This window comes from Musa acuminata, chromosome BXJ1-6 (genome assembly GCF_036884655.1).
Source record: "Musa acuminata AAA Group cultivar baxijiao chromosome BXJ1-6, Cavendish_Baxijiao_AAA, whole genome shotgun sequence".
Taxonomy (NCBI): Eukaryota; Viridiplantae; Streptophyta; class Magnoliopsida; order Zingiberales; family Musaceae; genus Musa; species Musa acuminata.
Genome location: NC_088332.1, coordinates 42,718,063 through 42,741,914, shown reverse-complemented (window position 1 = coordinate 42,741,914; position 23,852 = coordinate 42,718,063). Strand labels below are relative to the sequence as shown.

Below are 23,852 nucleotides of genomic sequence, written 5' to 3'. Positions count from 1 at the left end.
ATGTTTCTAGTTATTAATTAGAATTTGTACATTTCTCATGACATATTGCCTAATTTTGTGTATTAGAAAAAAGACTATTGTGAAAAAAAATAAATTAATAAATATTTTTCTTGTGAGGTCCATTAATTTTTATTATTTTAAAATGATATGTTTTCAAATATAATAAGAAAGAATTTGGTGATATTAGATTTATAGATTAGAATAATCATTTAGAGAGAAAAAAATATTATTTCTAAGATAATGTTTTATAGGAAATCCATTCATTTAATTCATATTTTTTTTTTTGATAATTTAGAGAGAAAAGTTAGGGCTTTTTTTTTGTGCATGCGTTTTGATGTATAAATATGATATATTTAATAATTTTACAGGAATATATATACCAAAATTTCTTTTTTTTCTTTTTCTTTTATTTTCAGGTGGAAAAACATCCCTCCCTGCTAAATATACATATATTTGAGGACCGATTGGAACAGAAACCCCACAACTCATCATCACCGTTCATCATGGATCTCACACGAAATTTAAGGCTACAGGAGCTGATCATTGACGTCAACCAACGTCAAAAGCGCCGGGAGCCTGGTGAAGCGGGGAACGAACAGCTTAGATTTAATATACTAGATCCGACGGTAGTCATCTTCCCACGTATGACTTCCTATTCCGTTTATAAGGCCGTCTCACCTTGCGCCACCTCTGCCGTCGCTGCCAAAACCCTAGCCCTTCGACGAGCGGAGAGATTCTTCGGAGAAATGGGTGAGTTCTCTCTCTCCATTCTTCATCGGTATCAACCCTTCGTCATCTCCCCGTCGCCGGATGTCGTTCGCTGCCTCGATCGATTCGATCTCATTTTGTTGTTTCTTTGATTGTTTTGCGATTCTTATTTTGTTCGTCAAAGATTCTTTGAGTCGTTGCTTCATTGGGATGGCTTGTGGTTGAATTTTTATCAGGGGCCTACAAGTATGTGTCGGAGCTGTGGAGGAAGAAGCAGTCGGATGTGATGCGGTTTCTGCAGCGTGTGAGGTGCTGGGAGTATCGCCAGCTTCCGTCGATCGTCCGTGTAACCAGGCCGACGCGCCCCGACAAGGCTCGACGCCTTGGTTACAAGGCCAAACAGGTATAGGATCGCACAAAATAAAAAAAAGCTTGCTTTTTTGTTTGATTTCCTAGAAATTTTAGCACGCAGAGTAAAAATGTGATTCGTCTCTCTTTGAATAATTGAAGTGATTAAAATAAATATTTTGCTGGTTGTTATTTGCATCTTGATTTTCTAGTTAGTAAGGTATGGTAAATTTAAGACATTCCTGTTTTCCAAATTCATGGTATGTTCGTTTAATTTATATTTTTACTGTTTGTTGAAGGGAACAAATCAAAACAACAGATTTACCTTTTTGGCTGGAATGCCGCCATTTCTTGGTTAGCATTTAGCTTGCATAGTTTGTCTTGAGGACATTGATGCAGTGCTTGAATTAAATGCTATTTATGGTTTTTATTAAATTAATTTGGTGTGAATTTGTTATATCATGCGATATTTCATTCAGCTTTATCTTGAAGTCATTTTTGGTCACTTTCAGATGAGCGTCCAACCTTTTAGAAGCAAAAGTTGGGATATCATAATAAAAGATGGTGCTGAATTCAGTTGGTTCAGAAAGCAGCCTGATTATAGGGCAGTGCCCTAGGGAGGCTTCTAATGTGCAAGTTTGTGTTCGTTGGATGGATCATTGTCTTTTATAGATACATGACTTATAGAATTAGGTGTAGGTATATAGGGTGTGATAGAGGAGGTTGCTTTGGGTGGTACAAGTGCCAGGAGGAATTTCTAGGTTTTCAACTGACAGTTGAGATTGATGATGGTAAGCATGGATACACATAAAGTGACTATGCTGGAGAATGCAACTGCCAACAATAATTCGAAAGGTTCTTTAAAGAAAGTTATTTGGACTTGTGCAACAATAGCATGCGATGTCCTTATGAAGAGTTAAAAGGGATGCAACGTGACTTTGATGTGCATCTTCAAATTTAAGCTGTTCTTTCCTTATTTTACATTGTATCTCATAACATGCAGGGTTTTGTGATTTATCGTGTTCGAGTTAGACGTGGTGGCAGAAAGAGACCGGTGCCTAAAGGTATTGTCTATGGGAAGCCAAAGCATCAGGGTATCACCCAGCTGAAATTTCAAAGAAATAAGAGGTCAGTTGCTGAGGAGAGAGCTGGACGTAAGTTGGGAGGGCTGAGGGTGCTAAACTCTTACTGGGTGAATGAGGTTAGAATAATCATCAATGGCAAAGTCAATTTAACCTTGATTTATTTTTCTCCTATATAAGTATCATCTACACATATTCTCAATTTTCTGGATTTTGATGATTCCATTGCTTTTGTATTTCACAGGATTCAACTTACAAGTATTATGAGATCATCCTTATTGATCCGGCTCACAGTGCGATTAGGAATGACCCCAGGATCAACTGGATCTGCAAGGGTGTCCACAAGCATCGGGAGCTTCGTGGACTCACTTCTGCTGGTAAGAAATATCGTGGCCTTCGTGGTAAAGGCCACCTGCATCACAAGGCCAGACCCTCCCGCAGGGCAACCTGGAAGAGGAACCAGACCTTGTCCCTCCGCCGATATCGTTAGGCTACCTTCATTGGCGAGTTTTGTCTGGAACTTTATTCGGTTGGAACAAGGTAGTTCAGTTATCAACTTGTTGTGTCTGTTCCAAGATACTGTTCACTTGGGAAATTATCTTTTTTCTTCTTTTAGATTTATGTACCTCAGTGATAAACTAGTTTTGTTTCAGCTGAGGCATTGCCTTGTCCCTTGCTGGAGAATTTGTGAACTCCTATATGATTTCACCTTTTGAGAAAGTTCAGTTGTCTTCCTCCATCTACTTTTTTTTATGTTTTATTTGAAAATGTGTCAATTATTTTTTCCCTAGAGTTTTTACATGTTCAGGATGGTGATTCTTGGAGTGTATTCGCACAGATGATTAAATGTTTCTGTGATCGATAATAGTAAACTTGTTAATGATGAACGTGACCCAAGAAATACACCAGAGACTGAAGACATCACAGACGCCGTGAAAGCACCACTGGATCTTCATCTCATTGTGTGCCCTTTGTATATCTTGTGGCAGGGCATTATGCAACCTTGGTGTTGAAATATGTACTACTTTTTTTTAGGCGACCTACATTTTTTTCGATTTAGGAAACTCAAGATCCATGTTGGTTGTGTTTATGGATTTAAGATTCACAATAATACATGTTTTTTCGTGATGATAAAGTTGGTTTCGTCTGTGAATATATTTCGTCTAATCTGATCCACGCTATGCTTTCTCTCGAATTCCAATTGTAACAGTTATTTTGCTGCATCCCTATCCATCTAATCCAACAACAAGGCCATGGCTGATCTGCTCGAGCAGCTGCCGATGGATACAGATCTCTCTCAGCATCCCAATGTGCAATTCCTTCAGCGAGAGATTCATTCCCAAAGGAAAAGAATAAATGGGATTTGGATGGCTGCAAACGTTCTAGTTGTGTAGATTCGACAACGTTGTTGTCGTCGAACACTGGGATGATTCGTTCAAGTCAACGCACGCGGTGAAGGCTTGGAATTGTCAACGTGCGTAAAGAACAGTGCAAGACGCCCATAGACTCTTTCCTTCAGTTCCTTCCTCCTTCCACATCACTCTTCCGGCGGGGTAGCGTCGGCCAGAGGCCATAGGAGGTTGGCGGCAGCGAACCTGGAGAGCTTCTTCGAGGACGTGGAGGCGATCATGGACGAGTTGCGGAGGTGGAGCGCCTCCTCCGGAGCCTGCACGGGTCGAACGAGGCTGAAGCAGCAGCCCGGCGGCGTCCGCGTCCAGTCGTCACTCCGCCGCGTCCTTCTCTTCCTGACTCTGTTGTAACGAAGAGAAAGATCGGTGCGTCTGAAACTATGCTTTTTTTTCTTGCTTTTATTTTTCTGTGTAAATGAAAAGGAAAATTCTTTTTTATTATATATATATATATATATATATATATTTGTTGGATTATATTGCATAAAAGAAAAGTATTAACGTTCAGAGTTGTGTTCTTGATAAGAAAGTATATTGGCATTTCTCGAGGCCATGGTTGAACGTTCAAAGGTCTATATGCTGTCGTGGGCTGAGTCATGATGTTAACTTTGTCCAAGGGAGGCTGCTGCCCACAGCCTTCGCCTTTGATTTCTGGATAAGCAGTAGAGACTTGCTCAGTCCACGGTCAAACCTCCTCCATCTTTCATTAGACTTCACTTCTTGTTATAAGCTAAGAAGAAGAATGGGTCAAAGCATTGTGATATTATCTGAAGGTCTTTGTTCATTTAGTATTAGATATTACCAACTTGAAGGGGGTCATTGTCAACAAAATAAACAATCATATTTGGGAAGATGCATCCACCGGACAACGTCGCTATCTCCATAGACTTGCATATTCCATCCAACCAAATAGTCGAGAGGTATTATTGACACATATTTTGCAGGATTTTTATCCTACTTGTGTCACGTAATTGACTTTTAATTCGACAGATTCTAAGAAGAACGAGTAGGATATATGAAAAAAAGGAATTATTATTATTATTTGCTCTACGTCGATCTACCAAAAAAAGGAACTCTGAATGTTGGAAATGATGATTTATATCTTTACTTATAAGAAAAGAAATCATATAAATACATGCATGATAACATGATGCGTATCTTAATACTTGGACAACTGTACTTGAGCCGGTATTATGTGGTTCAACGATTTAAGTCAAGAATGATGGCGGAAGCAACCGACGTGGCTTCTAGTAAGTAATATTAGGAGTTGGCATTGGCAATAAAGACAAAAACGCGGCTTGAAGACGACTCCGACTCGGTTGACGTTTCCACCACCTCCCGGCCGTTCTCTTCCTCCCTTCCTCGACTCCTTTCCTTCCTTCCTTCCTTCCTTTCTTTCCTTTTTCTTTTTCTATATCTTCTCTTCCGTTTGGCCACCGAGACGAAGAAAACGAGGAGGAGCACATCATCTCTTCCTAAATATCTATTCAAAACCGCGTCGTGTTTGCCTCTTTAGTCGATATCAAGGCCAAGGAAGGAGAGAGAGGGAAAGAGGGGTAGAGAGAGAGAGAGAGAGAGATGAACAATCTCTTCTCGTCCGCGTCTTGGAAACGGGACGTCGAGTCCGGAGGAGGAGGAACAGGGGACGTGGAGATGGGAACGGGAGCAGCGGCCGGCGGGGCTAACCTGGACAGGTTCTTCGAGGACGTGGAGGCGATCAAGGACGAGCTGCGGGAGGTGGAGAGGCTCCACCGCAGCCTGCACGAGGCGAACGAGGCGGGGAAGACGCTGCACGAGGCGTCGGCGGTGCGGGAGCTCCGGGGCCGCATGGACGGCGACGTCGCCCTCGCCCTCAAGAAGGCCAAGCTCATCAAGCTCCGCCTCGAGTCCCTGGACCGCGCCAACGCTGCCAATCGCGCCGTCCCCGGGTGCGGGCCCGGGAGCTCCACCGACCGCACCCGCAGCTCCGTCGTGGCCGGCCTCCGCAAGAAGCTCCGGGACTCCATGGAAGCCTTCGCGGAGCTCCGCCGCCGGATCGCGGCCGAGTACCGGGAGACGGTGGGGCGGCGCTACTACACCGTCACGGGGGAGTCGCCCGACGAGGCGACGGTGGACGCGCTGGTGGAGACGGGGGAGGGGGAGCGGTTCCTGCAGCGGGCCATCGAGGAGCAGGGGCGGGGGCGTGTGCTGGACGTGGTGGCGGAGATCCAGGAGCGGCACGGGGCGGTGGCGGAGCTGGAGCGCAGCCTGCTGGAGCTACAGCAGGTGTTCATGGACATGGCGGTGCTGGTGGAGGCGCAGGGGCAGCAGCTGGACGACATCGAGAGCAACGTCGGCCGCGCCCAGTCCTTCGTCCGCCACGGCACCGACAATCTCACCACCGCCCGCGTCTACCAGAAGAACACCCGCAAGTGGACCTGCATCGCCATCATCCTCCTCCTCATCATCATCCTCGTCATCGTCCTCCCCACCGTCCTCTCTCTCACCAAGAAATGATCACAGCTTTCCTCCTCCCTCCTCTTCCATCTTCCACTACTTATGTTTCTGCTGCTTTCGATGTCCTCATGGCTATCTTTTCTTCGATTTTGTTTTCTTTTGTTCGTTCATATGGATTTCTTTCTTCTCCCTCTCGATGTTTGTAGATCTACTTATTATGGTGGTGAACATTTCTTGCTCATATGAATTCTTGCTTCTTCTTGTGGACGATGATGACTGAAACATGAGCAGCTTATTCTTCACCTACGATCACAATAATGTCGATGGGCGACAAATCGTATAGCCAACCCTGCACCAAGAAAAGAAGGCAATTTGCTCTTCCTTGCTTCTTCTTAGATAAAAAATGGTGGTCAAAGGGGAGAAGAAAGATGCTTTGAAGTTTCTCAAACAATTTCACATGAAATTAGCAGAATTCTTAGCAGTGATCGATCGAGTCAAACCCATGAAACATTTATTCTATTATGGGTTGGATCTATATTTTTTGATCGGTAATTAATTACTTTTTCGTACATTATAATTGCAAAAGCATGTTCTCACCCCCACCCCTCATATAATACTGTTTTATTGCGGTGTCACCTCCATACAAATAATTTATGAGAACGCATGTAAGTATTATGTTGTGCATCGCATGACGGCAGCTGATTCAATCGACCAAAGACTCGAGAAGTATATGAAACTTGAGATGACCCAAATGACTGTTTCGATTACATTGAAACCCATTCATAAAATTAATTGACTTTCCTATTCCATGCTTTTCTTATTATTTTTTACTTATAATTTTTTACCTTTTCTTACTGTGATAATTTCTTTATATATATATATATATATATATATACTACTGGCTTTCCAAAAATACCCTTCAGACTATAAAAGTGCAGGAAACCTTCCTCCGTTTTCATCTCATCCGATCCGATATGTCCGACTGATGAACCGTTTCATACAAGATTGAATGACATACCGATATATCGGAAGTATTGTCCCGTATCGGTTAAACCCGACACGGGGTGAAGATATCATCCTTGCCTTGGCCGCGGGGAGACTCGGCCTCGTCGTGAACGCCCATCCAAGGAAGCGATTCCACATTCCCCTCACCTCAGCCCACGAAAAGCATCCCGAAACCCCAAACAAATCGGCGGCGGGCTCGCACCGACTCCGCAGCCTCTCACGGTCTCTTCGCCTGCCGCCGCCTTTGCTTCTGCCGAGCCCCGTCTTCTTCCCCGCGAAGAACGCCACTGGTAGGCCACTTCCGCCCCCACTTTCCACCCCCCGGAGGCGCGGCATGCGGGTCGGATGAGGAGAGACGCATCCGTGCGCTGCCGACCTCGTGAGCGTTGATGGGTGCTCAGAAGAGCATTCATGCCCGTAATGGTTGGTTCCTGCTCGAGTTCTCGTCGCCGGTTTTCCTTTTATTGGATTCCGAATGTTCTGTTTCTGATCGAAGATTTGGTGTTGGTGGTGTAATGTTACTCAGCTAAGATAGATTTCAATGTGGACCTCACTCAGAAGCTGTGTGGAGCGCTGTTGTTTCCTCATATCAGGTACTTCTTTTCCATCCACTCAAGGTCCATTGTTTCTCATAGCACATTGACCAAAATCTTATTTTGTTATGATGTTTAGGCAATCCAGCAACCCCTTTTCACAGGTTATCGCGAGGTACTCGTCGTTAGTTATGCAAAAGGATGAATTTTTAGAAGGAAAAGTTGGCTATTTTGCTTACATTGGTTTCTTGTTTTCGTTTTTGTTTTGTTAGGCTTTCCATCAAACACCCCAACCTCTTTGGAAGAAACGAGAAGTTGGATGTGTTGTGGGACAAAGGCATTGATGATTTCAACATTCTCATAGCATTCAGGCGTCCGAGGCCGGATTGGCTGTCGCAGCAGTCATTTACCATTCAGGTTCATGTTTCATGTTGAGTCTTCCTTGCTTTTTTACCTCTGTATATGTGCCGAAGAGCAATTTTTAAGAGGGCGTAAAGAAGAAAGTTGTTGGTGATTTTTATTCTTCTCCTGTCACTTTATTATCAGGTCCCACTTGGAGTAGTCTTCTCCAAGGATTGAATTGATATCATTGTCGATAAATTCTTGATGTGTACTCCTGCATTGCTTCTTACCCGGGTTGTTGCTTACTGTTATTCAGCATTCAGTGGCTCCTGAGATCGCGGTGCATGGGTTGCCTGTGGATCATTTCACTCGTTCAGGGAGTGGTGGTGTCAACCTGAGCCGCTCCTCAGTAGGTGTTGATTTCAGTGAGCCTTCTACTTCCCATTGGAGCAGCAAAACTAGCATCAAATTTGAGGTGATTATCACTCTCCAAAGTGGGCATTATTGAGATTTAAATCATGTAACCTGTAGCAAAGAAATTCTCATTGCTTTATATTTACATAAATTTGGCCTTTTGGACCTTCCTAATCAATGGGAACCATGATTAAATTGTGTCATTTCTGTTGTCTTCGTGCTTTTTGTGAGGAATTATCTCAGAAACATTATGATCTTTTTTTTAATTTGGCATTTATATGCAGCATGTCCGTCCTCTGAATAATGACGGCCATACAATAAACAGGGATATGGATGGTTTTCCCATAACTTCCAGGTACCAAACTTCCTCATTAGCTCACTTTATAATCTAGTCATCATTTGCTCATCAGTATATCCTCTGATGCAGTGGCAGGTCTTATGATAATATGATTGTTCTGAAGCAAGAATCACAATATGCAATTGCCAATGATGATAGATTTACCAAAGTAAGTAGATGATATTCTCATCTATTTGTTCCTCTTCTAATAGTCATCCTAATAGATCTCTATGCATCAGTTCAATTTTCAAATGGAACAAGGACTACCTCTTTTGTCGAAGTGGCTCATTTTTAACCGATTCAAGATTGTTGCTTCAAAGGGATTTAAACTGGGGCCAACTTTTTTGGTCACGAGGTATTTAATACCTGTAATATTTTTCTTTCCCATTTTACATTGGCATATTATCATAAGCAATTCTTACAATCTGTTTTCTCTATCTAACAGCTTGACAGGTGGATCGATTGTCGGGGACATGGCACCATATCAAGCATTTGCCCTTGGTGGAATTGGTAGTGTTCGAGGTTATGGTGAGGGTGCAATTGGCTCAGGAAGAACATGTCTGGTTGCTAATGGTGAATTTACAATTCCTGTGGTATGTGAATCATCTCTCTGAGAATGCATATAATATCATAGAGGCCAATGTCAACTCAAAATCCTTGATTCTTTATTGTCTTTCATCAAATAAAGCCTAAAAGATAACTGTGTAATATTTTCTCTTATTAACATGATAATATCTCGTCGACAGTTGATGCATAGATTTAGAGAGTACTGTGTTTCGACAAATGTACAGGATAACATTTCTTTATTGCTGTTGAACACAATATCTGAAAGGTCAGGATGGGTGATGGAAGTAGGATCCAGATTGAACAGGATCATCCATTTTGGTTCAACTGAAAATTAATTTAAAAGATTAGTGAAATGGGAACTTTTTGGAGAGAGAAAGCTAAGGAAAATTAGAAAAGGGAACGCACGAACCAAAAGCAATCTAGGCTAAAGATGTTATGTAATAAAGTATTATACTACATGGTTTTGTCGAATAGATGATAAATAAGTATGGAACAATATTGCATATGCTTCCAATAGCGTTGCAAAGTACCATAAATCTACATTCAGATGTTGACAGACTTCTTATCTTCACTGGGTGCATCAAATCTAGGGGGAGGATTCTTGTAAGTGGAGGTTAGAGGCCCGAAGAAGCAAAATTCGAGGAGGTTTTCTTAGTTGTAGGTTGATCCACAGTAGGTCAGTTGATCCATGTCAGAATGCTTTAGATTGATCCACTCAACTGACCAAAGCTGTTGATGATGTTTTGATCTAGATTGGTAGCTGTCAATCTTGGAAGTCTTTAGATAACATGTGTTCCCTAACATTTTATAACTCAGTGATTCCTCCAATCCTCAGCACTTCCTCTAGATAGTTGTGCAAGCCACGATATACTGTTCAGCGGTTCGTATCTCATGTGAGATTTTTATCATTAATTTTGCTTTTTAAGATGTTGAAAAGATAAAAGTGAGTTTCGAGGCATGATCCTAGTTTGATGATGACCAAGTGAAGAGTTGATCATGCTGAGTAATTTTGAGGCTCTATCTGGTCAGATGAAGGGAACACCAACTTGGCATTGGATCATCATGGATGTTAAAAAGCTCAATGATTGGATCATGCCCAAGCTTCCTCAAGTTTAGAACACCTCTCTAGGACCCGTCCCATCTGATTGGGGTTTCTTTAATCTGATAAAATGTTATTAGAGGAAGAGAAAGGGCCTCCAGGAAATTAATATAAGGGAAAATAAAATATTGCTGTGATAAATAGCAAGAAGATGTGCCAAAGATACCTGCAGTGATTTTCATAGAAGTTATTATTGCCTAATTTCTGACCGTATCAGACTTACTCTAAATTAATACCAAAATACCCTGAGAATACCCTGGTTTTCTTTGGCCAAATACTTCTCTATGGGTTCTTTTAAAATCTTGATTGCCAGCTCAGCCCTACAGGTCTGGGCAACTACAGACTGTTACCAACCCCTAATTCCAAGCTGACTATGGGCTCTCAGCCCCTAGTTCGGAAGGGAAGGGACTTCGTCTCTTCTCTCGCCTTGGTGCAATCCAGGATCAAACAAGGCTCCCAATTGTGCTTCCCTAGTCCAATATGAAGTGTCAGATTAACTTATTGAAGCTGTTAAAGTTGGCTTGCTTTGTGAGTTGTCGATGGAGCCGGTTAAGTGAGATGGTCGAACATATGGGTGTGTGCATGAACAGGCAATGAGGTTGGGTACATGCATGTGGAGACTCATGATGGTGTGTACTAGTGATTCTTCAGTAGATTATATTTGCCTGCATTGCACAGGGGGCTTAATGATTGCAGAGTCCAAGAGCGTAGCCAAGGTTGTTGGTTCTCTGAGTCCATGGCCGAACCTGACAGATGCTGGCAAGGCCAACAAATCTGGGGTTAACCTAGGTTTTCTCGAATTGTACAGTTGCAAGATTACTTCAGTGATTTTCTTCAGGATCTAACTTCTAGAACCTCCTTTTTGGTTCTCTTTCTTATGCTGGAAGGGATTCTTGGCTATACAACTTTACACAATTTAGCAATAAGCATGTTTCCTTGTTATGATAGTTGATGCTAATATTTTTTTCCATATGTCTGGATGGTGATATCTTATTGTGCTGTGATGTTATCAAATAAGTCGTTTCATGTCTCTTGGACCATCGTTATTTTTTTATAAACAAAGCACTTAACATAAACACTGTTTGTTTCATCTGTGATAGACAAAGGAATTGGAAGGTGCCATCTTCATGGACTGTGGAACTGATCTAGGATCTGCTCGGTATGTTCCTGGTGAGGTTCCACCCTTTCAATAGCTTTTCTTGCTCAAAATTTGATTTTATGCACTCTGGTATATCCATTATTTTTGTGACGAACTGTGCATTTAAATACAACATAAGAATCCCATAATGGTCACACATCTTAGCAGCGGACCTGAATCCCTCCCAAAGCATTCCGAAGTTGTACTGGAAAAGTGTACCTTGGGCATTTTAAGAAATTGTTAAGATGTTCTAAAGTGATTTTGTTGGTCTATCTTCCTTCAATACTGATACATGGTCCAATCAGTCTCTAGCCTGATGGCCAAGATGTGGTCAAATCAGATGGAACCATAACTGAGTAAAAAAATGTTTGCTTAGGAAAGTCATAGATCGATGGAACTTAATCGTGTAAAGAAATAAGGCTGATCGGAGTAGGACAATTCAGAGAATTAATCTGGGTATTCACTGTTCACAAAAGGATTTGATTGTAACGACTAGAATTTTACTTGGGTTGTTCCTGTGCCATTTCATCCTTAAATGAATCTTGCCATTATGCAAATCACAATGTTCTCGTCTCCCGAATCTTTCGTTTCTATACTCATCAGTCTTTGTATCGGCAAAAGTAACTTTTTCCTCATTTTCCTATCGTATCAAATTTCCTTAGTGTCATCTTATGGAAACTTAAAGTGACACTACTACTTAATATGCATAGTCTAGTGCATTAACGATTCCACTTGAATGCATTTGCAGGTAACCCTGCCCTTAGACAAGGAAAACCTGGCTTTGGGGTTGGACTTGGATACGGTGTTCGCTTCAACTCGCATTTGGGACAGATTCGGGTTGACTATGCAATCAATGCCTTCCAGCGGAAGACTCTCTATTTTGGCATCAACGGTGTTGGCTCATGAGTTTGAATCAACATGTGAGAACAACCAGTTTCTACATTCGAAAAATCTTTGTCGAGTATTCTTTGATTGAATATAAATACAGGAATTGGTTACCAAATGATCTTTAGGTACTCTTGTAAAGTGTGATGCCATCATCATCTGTACTCAAATCACCATTAAATCATAACTTTGTTTCTTTTAGATTGAATCTTTTTCCTAGCATTTCCCTGATGCAATGTCTACACATTTGCTACGAATTCAACCTCCACAAAGTCGTCATCATCTGTTTTAGAATGTTTACCAAATCTTACCTTCTTGGGAATAATAAACTACATTGATGGATTGTAATTTCTCTCTGTAGATGCTTGATGAGATATATTAGATCTCCAACAGCACTGGTTTTGGAGTGACAGACAGCAGTTGCTTTCACAAACTCTTGAAAGTAGCCATGCAAAGTGCAATCTAAATACAGAATAAGTAACATAAAATCAAGTTACCACCGGGAAATTCCCACTGAAATCTTCATGATCTGTTTCTACAGAGATCAAACGTATCTGAAAAATAATGGACTCAACATTTTGCACAGCAATCAGTCAGTAAACAAACATCCACAATCACCATAGCATGCAGGACTTTCACCATCATTGTAATGTTACATGATGATAAGACCATCATCGTCGATAAGCCAAGAATGAATTGCCTTCAAGGAAACAACCAGATGTGACCGAGTAGCCATCTCTTCCATCTGCTTGTTTCTCACTTGGGAGAGGGTTCAGCATTGTTCAGATCAAGACCACCATTTCATCCTTTGCTAGAATTTGAGGTCACAACAGTACGGGAAGAAGCGAATCAGATTCGGAAGCATAAAACATCTGAAATAGATCGAAATCAGTTCCAAGAAGCCATCTTTGTGCCAAAAGATATAATCTTTCCCACTGGAACATCAAAAAATCCTAATCAAAATATTTAAGCTGAAGAACTCAGTCGACCAAAGCTTCAAGATCCGATCTTTCCAAAGAAAACCCACTCCAAATCAACTAAAAGCACAAAACATGAAGTGAGAGCAACCAAAGGTGGACTCCTCACCAAAACCATGCCAAAACAGCCAAGAACGCCAAGCAAGGCCAAGAAATCATGAGGGCAGGAAACGACCAGCTCGATAGAACCGGGATGCGAGAGATTTGGTGGAGTGGAACCCAAGAAAGAGCAACAGTGAGGGGAGGCCTCCATGCAACGCAGCCTCTGAGGAGGCATACTTGATGGCATGGCTTATCCGCTTCTCATCTCTCTGCTGCTTTGATCAACCTTTCTCGATGGGCAAAGTGGATTTAGATTCGAAGGGACTAAACTTAATTGGTTCGCTCTACCCACTCTCCTTGTATGGAAAGGTAACTAGCTCTCAAATCCCGAATTAGTTAGTCCCTATATCAAGTTAGGGAGCCGTGTGTCTCATAAACGACAATAAACACGTAATTCTGCCATTGGATGTAAAAGAATGCCTTTGTTGCTTTGATTAAAAGGAACAAAGGAGTTGTGTATTTATATATAATCTATAATCAGATGTTTTAAGCATCATTGAATCGCAAGGCTATGGAGCTCTTTCAACTGCCTTTTAATACACCACCATATTTAGTAAAGTGGGTTTAACCTATAAAATGGCTAATTATATAGTTTATGTGGTCATCACAAACAACATTCTTATCAATCTGATTGTTAGGCAAGAAATAAAATCTCAATTTAACAGAGGACTGATTAGGACACATTTTGTAGTAGCTCATTAGGACAACATCTCTTAAAATGATTAATAGCATCTTAGAATCATCAACATCTGTTAATGATGAGAATACATGTTTATCTCTGTATTGATACTTACTATACACACTCAAATAGCAAACGGAAATCTTTTGACAGGACAAGGTGTTCAAAGAATATGTAACCACCAAAGACAGCAATGCCAAAAACACTTGGGAGTGTGGTTTCATCAACTTCTTATACTCATTTGCACCATTTGTCATACAAATCGAATGCATAAATAGGTGGTAGGATTAAGATTACATTAGTGTTTCACATCCAACATGATGGTGATCCTTTGGGGATAACATCTCGTATCATCTAATATAACAGATATAGTTGGGCACTCTTAAAGACAAATGGAGAGCAAAAATTGAGTTGAAAAAACAAAGATGGGGTCGAATTCCGGAAGAACATGAACTCCAAGAACACTGGTTTAAGTTCTATGGAAGATCATGTTCTATCATCTAAATAAAAACTGATTGATCCATGTTTGCTTCCCTTTTTCTCAACTCGACTGCTGTAGTTTCTTCCCATGATCTTGCATTATCTCGCATGTTAATGACAATAAAGTTTGATAATTGAATCGGCACCAGCAGTGAATAACCATGGCTGCCTTGGATGAAACTTGCAATCCAACACTCCTGCATGGTCAAAAAGCTTAGCAGTTGATTTTAGTCCAAACACACCTACTAATAGAGAGATGATAAAGCTGCTTGTACTACATGCAACTTTAGTTTTTTTTTTTCTTATGAATAGAAATTTAGTTAATGAAATATAAAAACAAGTTCCAACATAACACTGACCTCTACCATCAGAGCTTGTGTGGCCACGCAAAATTTCCAATGGGACAATGAGTGGATTCTGGTTAAGATCCGAGTACACCATGCCATGAAAGACATATGCAGTGCAGTCATCAGAGCACGAGGCAAAAAGAGGGTAGGAACGATGAAAGGCAACGTTTGTTATATCTTTTGGGTGGGTCCTGTAGATTTTTAGATCAGAAATGGTGCAATTGTTATAATATGAAAAATTTAGGGAGGATGCAAGTAGCCAAGTACAAATAGCTAACCAAAATAATGATAAAATGTCAAAAAATTGGAAAGTGACAATTTCAGAAAATAATAATGAGGATCAGCGGAAAGGATCACTCCATGACAACCTAAATAAGTAGTACCAGACGTGGGAAACAGATTTTCTACTTATTGAGGTAAGACCGGAAGCTTCTTTTATTGTCAATCAAGTAATGTATTTTTCAACGAATTTTTTTGTGTTAATTTATACTAAAATAAAAAATGGAAGAGGTAACAACATACAATGAAGCCACGAACAACCACCACTGTCAACCGGGTAATGTATCTTTGGTTCATTTCTGCACTAATCGATCCAAAAACAAGCATGCAAGATGTGATAATATACATCATAACAACAATAACATGTACAACAGGTATTATGAGTTTCACAAGACAATCAAGAATAATGTATACAAAATATAAATTTATGGAAATGATGTGAGATCTCAGTTCATTTCAAATAGATTCAGACATTTATACTGATGAAAAAAGTTTAACTTTTTTTTATTTTGGTCATTTGGCTACTGAAGTTACAGCAGACAGAAGAAACTGAAACAGTACACCAAAAATTTTATGTAATAATCAAGGTTGCAGCTGCAGTATTGATTTTATTCCAGAATTTCAGGTCCTTAATCTTCTTTGCTTGAATGCCAATCAGGTCATTAAGAACCAATGGTCAAACTAACCTCAATGCACAGACATTCATGAGTACTGTGCTATAATAAATCTGTTACATGATATTCAAATATGTATACATACAAATAATAGGTTGCAAGCAAAACCATGTTTCCAACATCCATGTCCAAAGATATGCATTCCAAATCTATAAAAATGCACTATCATCTAGAAAGAAGAATAAATTGTAGAATGAAAGAGATGAGAAAACCCAAAAGTTTGAACATACTTCAAGGTCTTGTATGATTTAGACGATAGATCCATATCAAACCAGCACATTTTTCCATCCTTGCTCCCCACAATAACATTATCACCTAAAAGGTTTTTAGTTAGTCACACAAAAACTTGATGAACTCATTGATTCCAATTTGCTCAGGAAAACATACTCGGCAAAATGTAACTGAATACTTACCTCCAGGATGAATTGCAATGGAGGAAATCTCACGAACGCCAGTCTCAAGCTTCTTAACAAGCTTCTGCTTCAAAAGATCATAAACACGAATATTTTTCTTTGTTGATATGAAGAAAATGGAACGCGTTGGATGAAAAACTGCTGAAACTGGAAGCCCATGCAATTTCTTGAATGGATTTTGTGTATGCTTCTTGGAGAGTTGGTGTATCAATATTGCTCTAGAATCACGTGCACAACAAGTCAAGGATACCAATTGACGATAAAACATATGCAACCATGAAAACAGTTTAGCCAGCTATAGGATTATGTTCAACATGGTCATAAGTGATTCTATGATAAGGTTTGTTCTTTATCACCCTAGTGACAGGTTTGACTCAAAGACGGCCTCTCTACTTGTAAACATCGATTCCAGACACTGACCCTACCCACATTAGCGAGAGCCTTGTGCGATGGGAAACCATTCTTATACGCCCATGTAGTCATGCTTATCAATTGGGAAACAAGAAAATATACGAGATTTGTCTTGAATAGCAGGTTTACAAGAACAGCTTTCACCTAAATTTCTGATATAGCAATCCTTTTCTGCAAATTGAAATATTCACTTAAGATCTCAATAATACTCAAATGCTTTTATGAGATCTAACCATTTGTTAATTGAAGTCCAAACATTCCAAAGAATCAGCTAGGACTCATTAAATAGATCAAACAGCCACCTCATCTTTTGTGGCCTCTTCTTATCGAGTTTCTTTTGACTGCATACAACAGCCAGCTCACAATGGCGTAGCACAAGTCTAATTTTTTCATGGAATAAACCAAGAATAAATGATGTTTCTGACCAAGCCCACATGCAGGCCTAGCGAAAATGTCAAATATAAGTTCATGATTTTTCTAAAACATGTAATTTAAGGGAGCATATCAACCAAAAATACAAAGAACTGAATTTAATCAAAAGCAGTAAATAAACAAAAGATGAAGAAGATGCATAATAAGGATATCACTAGGCACAACTGTAGTAAAATAGTCGCCTTTGCGATGCCATTCAACTGTTGTCACAGCCTGAAAAGCAGAAAAACAGAACAGGAGTGTTAACATGGTACTAACATGAACCCTACCAGTAACAGAATTATTTTCAGACAGTACAAACTAATAAAGACAATAAATTACCTTAAGATGCTTTAATCTGATGCAGTCATACTTGTCATCTTGGACCCAACTCACAACAGGTGTGCTTCCTAAATCATCAAGCCTAGTGTCATGTAACTTGCATAGAAACTAAAACATAACATAAACACAAATTCACTGATCACCATCCTCCTCCGGTTTTGATTCCTCCACATGAAGCAGCTCCTTGATCCTCGCCTGCTCTTCTGCATTTCCCAATCCAGTATCTAAGATAAGCACGTCATGTCCCCTAATTAACAAAATTGGAAGTGTATGTTAGAGGGAAGCAAATGATCTATGACAATCAAGTTTACTGGTTGAAAAAGGGCACATAGATTACGCAGAAATTGCCAGGACAGGAAGTTCAGGCAATGGGTTCCATGAAATATGCTTGATAGCTTCACCAACATTCCAAACTCTAAGACAGCGACTGGTTTCGATCTCCCAAACACGCACCGTTCCATCCGATGAACCTTCAGAATAGTAAAGCCAATCATTAATACAACGTAAATTGAATATGAGAAAAATGCCATAGTGTACTACAAGAAACTAACAACCTTCAACAAATGAGAATCAAAGTAAATCAAAGAACATTTCACCACAAACCAGATGCCATCCACTGCCCCGATACATCAATTGAAATCGTCTTCACAGGACCTGTATGTCCTCTGTACTCGAGATAGCATGTTCTTGGATAAGGCCTCAAATCTTTCCGACTGGGTAACTTGGGTTTTAGAGACTCAGGATCTATGTTAATCTGTGAAACAGTAAATTGATGTCAGTTTTGACAATGAAGTTCAAAGAAAACTCAAAAAAGTATTGAATAGGAGAAAGGACATCACAAGCAAAAAATTATCTTGCACGCTTGATTCCATTTAGGAACATGAGAAATAGTTAGAACAAATAAATATCATGTTCAGTGACTTTTTTACATAATAAAAGAGACACATACACGTTTCTTCCGGGTTCGAGGGCACAAATATAGGTCTAGACATCTATCAAAGTTCTCTTTAAGTGCTTTCTCATATGCCGGCACACTTCGAAGCGACTCAAACCTGTAAAAAGTTCATCAATTGTAACACCAGAATTTAATCTAAACTGAAAAAAATAACTACCTGCTACAAGACCCACAAGTACCTTCTAGGAATAAACTTAGGACGGTCTTCCTCATACATCAGCTGGTAAGAGTTAATCTCCTCCTGGGTAGGGATGTACTCCACAGAAGGATTATATGATTCTTCATGACCTAAAAGTGAAAAGACGTAAAGCAACCCCCATTACCAAAGAGCATTAAAGATTTTAGCAGGATGAGGAACTCAAATACTCTATTTATCAATAACCATCGTGCAGCATTTGATTCTAAAAATTCAAGAGCTAACCTACATAAGCATTGTCACAACATATGCAAGCATGTGCACGTCTTTTGCGGTACGCCTTATATACACTTAAAGAATGTAGGCAAATCCAAATAAAAATATTTTGAGCAATGAAGGAATTCCAACCTCATGCAGTATAGGAATGCAGCCTACTCAAAATAGGGGCTCAACATGCTCATTTTACAACTTAAAGAAGAGTAAACTCCAGTACCTGCCAGTTTTGGTTTAGGTGCTGGAATATAACTCAAACCATCCCTCTTGTTTTCTGCAGCACTAGAATCATCACCCCATAATAAGTAAACGCGAGGTTCCTCCTTCGGTTTGTCAAACTTAATAAGGCCCTTACGAATGGCTCGAACATATTGAACCACCTGATACCAGAATGATAGAACCCAAAAATAAGTGGTTAATTGATTTTATATCATAGTTAAGAAAAAAAATATAATTGATAATTGACAAAGTTGACAAAATGAACTTCTACATTCCCTTCCATAGGGGACACAGAAACCTGAATGATCATAAATTTTATATGAATTGTAATACTAACTCCAAGGGACTTTTCTTTGTTCCAAAATTCATATAGTGCTGGATCAATTTCAGAACAATTCCTTATCATTTTAAAGAATAAAAATGTTATTTTTAAAATTCTCAAACAAATTTAAACCCTTTGATAGGAGGCTTCTTCTGCTCAGTCTTGTATATCATTATCGTTACCTAAGAAAGATTTTCTACTAGCTACAAAATAATGCAAGAAAATTGAATTTTAAAATAAGCAGAATATTAAATTCCTTTATTTTTAGAATATTCCTTTATTCCATTAAGAGAAGAAATTGTTCTGTTTCCAGGAAAGTACAGAAGGCACTAAGAAAAAGATCATTACCTTTTTCTGTTCCCACTTAGAAGGAACAAAACGCCTCTTTGGCTCTGGTGCATTAGAAAGTGGATGTCCTTTGTCATCCCACACGAACCAATCAACATAAGGCTGAATTGTAAATTATCATGACATATTACATACACGTTAGTAATTCTGTATGCACAAGACAAATGTTCTACTGATAATTCTACAATTAATGTAATATGAGAAGATTACTGACCGCATATGGATCAACTCCTGCATGTGGAGTCTTCCCCTTCAGCATCCTACCGATAATTTTAACCTCCTCCTTTGTCAACTCCACCTCTTCATCGTTATATTCGTCATAAATCTTTCTCCTATATTTGGTTTAAAAAATAAATTATACTAAAAATAAAATGCATTCAACGACGAATTATGTATCTTCTGCTAAGAATCATAAACAAGTGGACCCAAATTATCATGATGGCCCAAAAACTTGAGGTTTTAAAATTAACAGGAACTGACAAATTAAAGCTCACTGTATTCTATTTTAACGGAAGAAGTTATTTGCAGCGTTTACTTTAGCTAACATGGCCACGTTATATATAGACAAAAGAATAATTAAGTTGGGAATCTGCTCACCAATTTTTAGCATCATCTACCCCAGCTAGAAAAGACTCGATCCTGTCCTTTCTAGCCTGCTTCTTGATCTTCTTGCCTGCAACATCATACCCAATATGCTCCTCATCCTTATACCACTCCAACGGAACGTCTCCAATCGTGTTTCTCGAAGGCACCTACATTTATAATAGAAAATGACTTGATAAGGAAACAAAATTTCAAAACATGAACCTAAGGAAGCAATAAGCGACCTACCTCCTCCTCAGAAGAATCGCTCTCCTCTCCAGACCGATGGTCCTCATCATCACTAACATCCCCGTTTTCCTCCTCACTGTCAACAGGAGATCCCTGAGAACCCTGTAGTTCAAACAGACCGAAACCAATCAAGACGTTCGAATTTTTCCCAAAATATTGCTCGCCTTTTTCTTGCGCGGGAAACGATGCCCACCTCATCCTCCGACAAACTCGCGGCGTCACTCGGCTGCGATTCCTCATCTCCACCACTGGCTTCCTCCACATCCTCGTTTGCAGCCGGATTCTCTGCGATTTCTTGCTCCAACCGATCCTATATTCGAGTCAGAAAGATCAGAAAGACGGGTAAACGAAGAACCGGAGGTCGACCGAGAGAAGATGGAGTCAGAATAAGAACACACCGAGTTCTTAGAAGATCTCTGCGACTTCCCCATGGCTGTTGCTGCTGCCGCCGCCGCAACCATGGAGGTCCTCCTGTAGCCGCTGCAACTCTCTCTCTCTCTCCTCGATCGAGCTCTGGTTAGGGCATAAGAGGAGACGCGGGGTTTTAAGATCATCCGGCGGCCTACAAGGAAGCATGGGCCCGGCTAATAATCCCAAAGTTCGGTCGAACCGAACCGAACCGACTGTTAAATTCTTAAAACCCTAGCAACTAATAATTCTCATTTTGGCTTATTTAGCCCGGCTCATGCAAACGATACTTAACTCGGACCGGACCATTTCCTTAATATGCCAGATGAAGAGCCCACCATGGGCCCAATTAGAAATCCATGAGCTTGGGATGGCAGTCAAGAACTTTGCTCTATATGACTCACTTAAATTAGGTTTAGGTACTATTTACTAGGATTTATGTAACAAGCTCGATTTGATAAGACATGAGATTATATGGTAGGAGTACCCCATTCAACAATGGTCGATCGATCCATATCGTAATGGGTTGCAAGTGGTCGAGTTAGTGTGAGAGAAAGAGAGAGTGAAGAAGTCGTATATTTAAGTATTTAGATTGATATTTATGTATTTAGGCATTTAGATGAAGAATTGACAATGAGATAGTATTTAGGTATTTAGAGATAGTATCAATTCATCATCAAACCAATAAATGCCATCCCGATCGATTCATAATGAGATAGTATTCACTATAGTATTTAGGTATTTAGAGTGCATTGCTTATTACAAAAGATAGTGAGAGAGAGAGAGAGAGTGTGTGTGTGAAGGATTTTTTATTATTTTAAATTAAAAATTAAATCAAATCATACCACCTAAGAAGTCATACTCTGTGTATCAATTCATAATCATATTGGTAAATACCACTTGGATCAATTCATAATGAGATGATATTTAAATATTAGATCGATATTCATGTATTAGGTATTTAGACGAAGAAGGCTTACTTTGTGTATCAATTCATCATCAAACCGATAAATAACATCTGATTGATTCATAATGAGATAGTATTTAGGTATTTCAAATGCATTGCTTATTACAAAAGATAGAGGAAGATCAAATTTTTTTAATAAAAAAATTATATAAAAATTTAAAATATTTTAAACTTAATTAAACATACAGACGATAACAAAAGATCTCAAGATAATTAAATTTTGTGATTTTATTGTTATCGTCGCATATCGCTTTTAGGAAAATGAATTTAGTTATGTGCAAAGAGCAACAATGAATTATCAATCAGTTGGGGATCTAAAAGTCATAGTCACCAACTTATTTATGCCTCATATCTAATATAATCTTCCAATTACATGTATTTTACAGCTATTATCAAGAAGTTAATCTTTTTTATGGAGTACTTTATTGAACTGTTCACATGTAACCTATGTGGCTATGCAAGTGGTAGTAAGACTTGGAAAAAAATAATTCCTTGCATACCCATTGAAAGATGGTTCAGTCAAACTAAACTCCAGACCAGTCTTGGAATCCAGGACACAAAACCTAAATATAAGATCATTAGGTAATTGATGTTTTGCCAAATATAAAAAAATTACAAATTGTTTTTCTGAAATAAATCAAAAGACATGCGTGCAAATAATTATGTCTAAAATATGCATGCAACTACATGTGACTCAGCTGTTGTTGTGCCACTCTTATCTTGAGATTCTGAAGCATTCTGAGCCACTCCACACACATTATGCAGCATTATACAGCCTTGAACATGTGATAGTGTTCTGCTGGCAAAGATGGTGGCAAGCTTACAACAATTCCTGAAGACCAGCTAAAATGCTATTTAGAATGAAGTTGATGCATTGGCTAAAAGCTTACTCTGCTGCTGTTCTTCAACTCCAATATTTAGATCCAGTGATCACGAGAGCTGGTTTAATCATTTTATCTTTTACTATTACAATGCACCTCCACACATTAAACCTGCATGCATATCTTACTTAAGGAGGTGATTTTTACTACAATAAATCTAATTTCCAAAGATAGAGTTAACTTTCTCTAGATTCTATAAAATGTTTACTTTATCTTCAAGTGCATAGTACATGGAGAGTTCCTCCACATGTAATTAACCTAGGAAATATTTTTTTAAAATATTTTTCACAACAACAATCTTCAAAAAATAAAATTCACATTTAAAGCACATCATGAGAAAAGTAAAGTCAATTATTGGGTTAAAACAAGGTTGTTTGTTGAGTTTTAACATAACCAATAGCCATAATGTGACCAATAAAAGAAAATTCATCACATTATTCAAAAGCACCTATATACAATTTGCCAAGAGAGAATGCAGAGTGCAGTGCAAAAGAAAATACAAGACTGTGTTGCTATAAACACATTTACATGTCACACAAATGGCATGGTAAAAGGCATAAAATAAAAGAGAAATTAGTTTCCTGCTCATTTCCAGTTTACCCATCAATTTATCAGTCTAAATGAGTGGCACTTACCCCCTATATTTTGTGTGAGCCAGAGTAAATTAATGAGGAACAAGATCAGATAGACGAAAAGCACAAATAAAAGGAGGTAGAAAAAACTACCACACTCAATACACACATTGTGAAGTCAGGAGGCAGAGGTTCCTCCCCCACACCAAAGTCACTTGACACTTCTGTCCTGTGAGGAGACAAACAAGGCACAAATAATGCAGACTGGAAATAAGGATAGCAGAAGGCAGAATTAAAGTAAAGTGAAAAAAATTTGCAAAGAGAAGTTTTGACTATTGAACCATTACCAACATCTCATTGAAAAGAAAAGAAAAGAAAAGAGAGCATACTTCCAAGTCCCAGTGGCTAAGTATTCGGGCTTTGCTAAAGATAAAAAGGAAGAGAAAGGAGGATGATTCCCCTTTGACTTAGCACACTCTTTTGTTAAAGAGCAACAAAAAGAAAAATAAGCACACACATTTA

The 23,852-nt window shown here is 39.3% G+C and overlaps 4 protein-coding genes and 1 long non-coding RNA gene across 8 annotated transcripts; 3 read left to right on the top strand and 2 right to left on the bottom strand.

Moving 5' to 3' along the window:
- The first annotated feature begins 622 nt into the window (after positions 1-622).
- Positions 623-2,877, top strand: LOC135677117 (large ribosomal subunit protein eL15z-like). Its single transcript, XM_065189051.1, has 4 exons — positions 623-750; positions 945-1,111; positions 2,060-2,257; positions 2,383-2,877. The coding sequence occupies exons 1-4, from the start codon at positions 645-647 to the stop codon at positions 2,626-2,628; spliced, it is 717 nt and encodes a 238-aa protein (XP_065045123.1). The 5' UTR covers positions 623-644; the 3' UTR covers positions 2,629-2,877.
- Positions 2,878-4,879: 2,002 nt separating this feature from the next.
- On the top strand, positions 4,880-6,224 carry LOC103989550 (syntaxin-121-like). The gene has a single exon (XM_009408424.3). It carries the CDS (start codon positions 5,126-5,128, stop codon positions 6,041-6,043), a length of 918 nt encoding a protein of 305 aa, XP_009406699.2. The 5' UTR covers positions 4,880-5,125; the 3' UTR covers positions 6,044-6,224.
- A 151-nt stretch (positions 6,225-6,375) lies between these two features.
- LOC135677116 (outer envelope protein 39, chloroplastic-like) lies at positions 6,376-12,793 on the top strand. 4 transcript variants are annotated; one of them, XM_065189047.1, is made up of 11 exons: positions 6,376-7,278; positions 7,515-7,581; positions 7,661-7,696; positions 7,794-7,938; positions 8,180-8,338; positions 8,562-8,632; positions 8,705-8,783; positions 8,854-8,969; positions 9,060-9,207; positions 11,381-11,450; positions 12,167-12,793. In XM_065189047.1, exons 1-11 carry the CDS (start codon positions 6,993-6,995, stop codon positions 12,322-12,324), a joined length of 1,335 nt encoding a protein of 444 aa, XP_065045119.1. In that variant the 5' UTR covers positions 6,376-6,992; the 3' UTR covers positions 12,325-12,793. The 4 variants fall into 4 exon arrangements, with proteins under 4 accessions (XP_065045119.1, XP_065045121.1, XP_065045120.1 ...); XM_065189049.1 differs by having other exon boundaries at positions 11,381-11,439; positions 12,167-12,266; XM_065189050.1 differs by having other exon boundaries at positions 7,136-7,411.
- LOC108953134 (uncharacterized) lies at positions 12,787-13,784 on the bottom strand. The gene is made up of 2 exons (XR_001978537.2): positions 13,390-13,784; positions 12,787-13,175 (listed from the first exon to the last, which is right to left on the bottom strand). It is a non-coding gene; the product is annotated as an uncharacterized LOC108953134 (long non-coding RNA).
- A 492-nt stretch (positions 13,785-14,276) lies between these two features.
- Positions 14,277-21,063, bottom strand: LOC103989548 (ribosome biogenesis protein BOP1 homolog). The gene is made up of 18 exons (XM_009408422.3): positions 20,901-21,063; positions 20,696-20,812; positions 20,503-20,604; positions 20,269-20,423; positions 19,886-20,003; positions 19,672-19,773; positions 19,003-19,162; positions 18,553-18,661; positions 18,368-18,470; positions 18,022-18,172; positions 17,756-17,888; positions 17,562-17,665; positions 17,419-17,486; positions 17,250-17,310; positions 16,255-16,482; positions 16,072-16,156; positions 14,901-15,079; positions 14,277-14,738 (listed from the first exon to the last, which is right to left on the bottom strand). The coding sequence occupies exons 1-18, from the start codon at positions 21,054-21,056 to the stop codon at positions 14,653-14,655; spliced, it is 2,217 nt and encodes a 738-aa protein (XP_009406697.3). The 5' UTR covers positions 21,057-21,063; the 3' UTR covers positions 14,277-14,652.
- Positions 21,064-23,852: the final 2,789 nt, after the last annotated feature.

Bases quoted from the DNA above. Each gene is read 5' to 3' on its own strand.
- LOC135677117 (XM_065189051.1), top strand. From the start codon at position 645: ATGACTTCCTATTCCGTTTATAAGGCCGTCTCACCTTGCGCCACCTCT. The intron at 751-944 runs GTGAGTTCTCTC...AATTTTTATCAG, and splicing joins GAGATTCTTCGGAGAAATGG to GGGCCTACAAGTATGTGTCG. The intron at 1,112-2,059 runs GTATAGGATCGC...CATAACATGCAG, and splicing joins TTGGTTACAAGGCCAAACAG to GGTTTTGTGATTTATCGTGT.
- LOC103989550 (XM_009408424.3), top strand. From the start codon at position 5,126: ATGAACAATCTCTTCTCGTCCGCGTCTTGGAAACGGGACGTCGAGTCC.
- LOC135677116 (XM_065189048.1), top strand. From the start codon at position 6,993: ATGACATACCGATATATCGGAAGTATTGTCCCGTATCGGTTAAACCCG. The intron at 7,939-8,179 runs GTTCATGTTTCA...ACTGTTATTCAG, and splicing joins AGCAGTCATTTACCATTCAG to CATTCAGTGGCTCCTGAGAT. The intron at 8,339-8,561 runs GTGATTATCACT...ATTTATATGCAG, and splicing joins AAACTAGCATCAAATTTGAG to CATGTCCGTCCTCTGAATAA.
- LOC103989548 (XM_009408422.3), bottom strand. From the start codon at position 21,056: ATGATCTTAAAACCCCGCGTCTCCTCTTATGCCCTAACCAGAGCTCGA. The intron at 19,774-19,885 runs GTCAGTAATCTT...TTTACAATTCAG, and splicing joins CAGGAGTTGATCCATATGCG to CCTTATGTTGATTGGTTCGT. The intron at 16,157-16,254 runs GTAAGTATTCAG...AAAACCTTTTAG, and splicing joins CATTGCAATTCATCCTGGAG to GTGATAATGTTATTGTGGGG.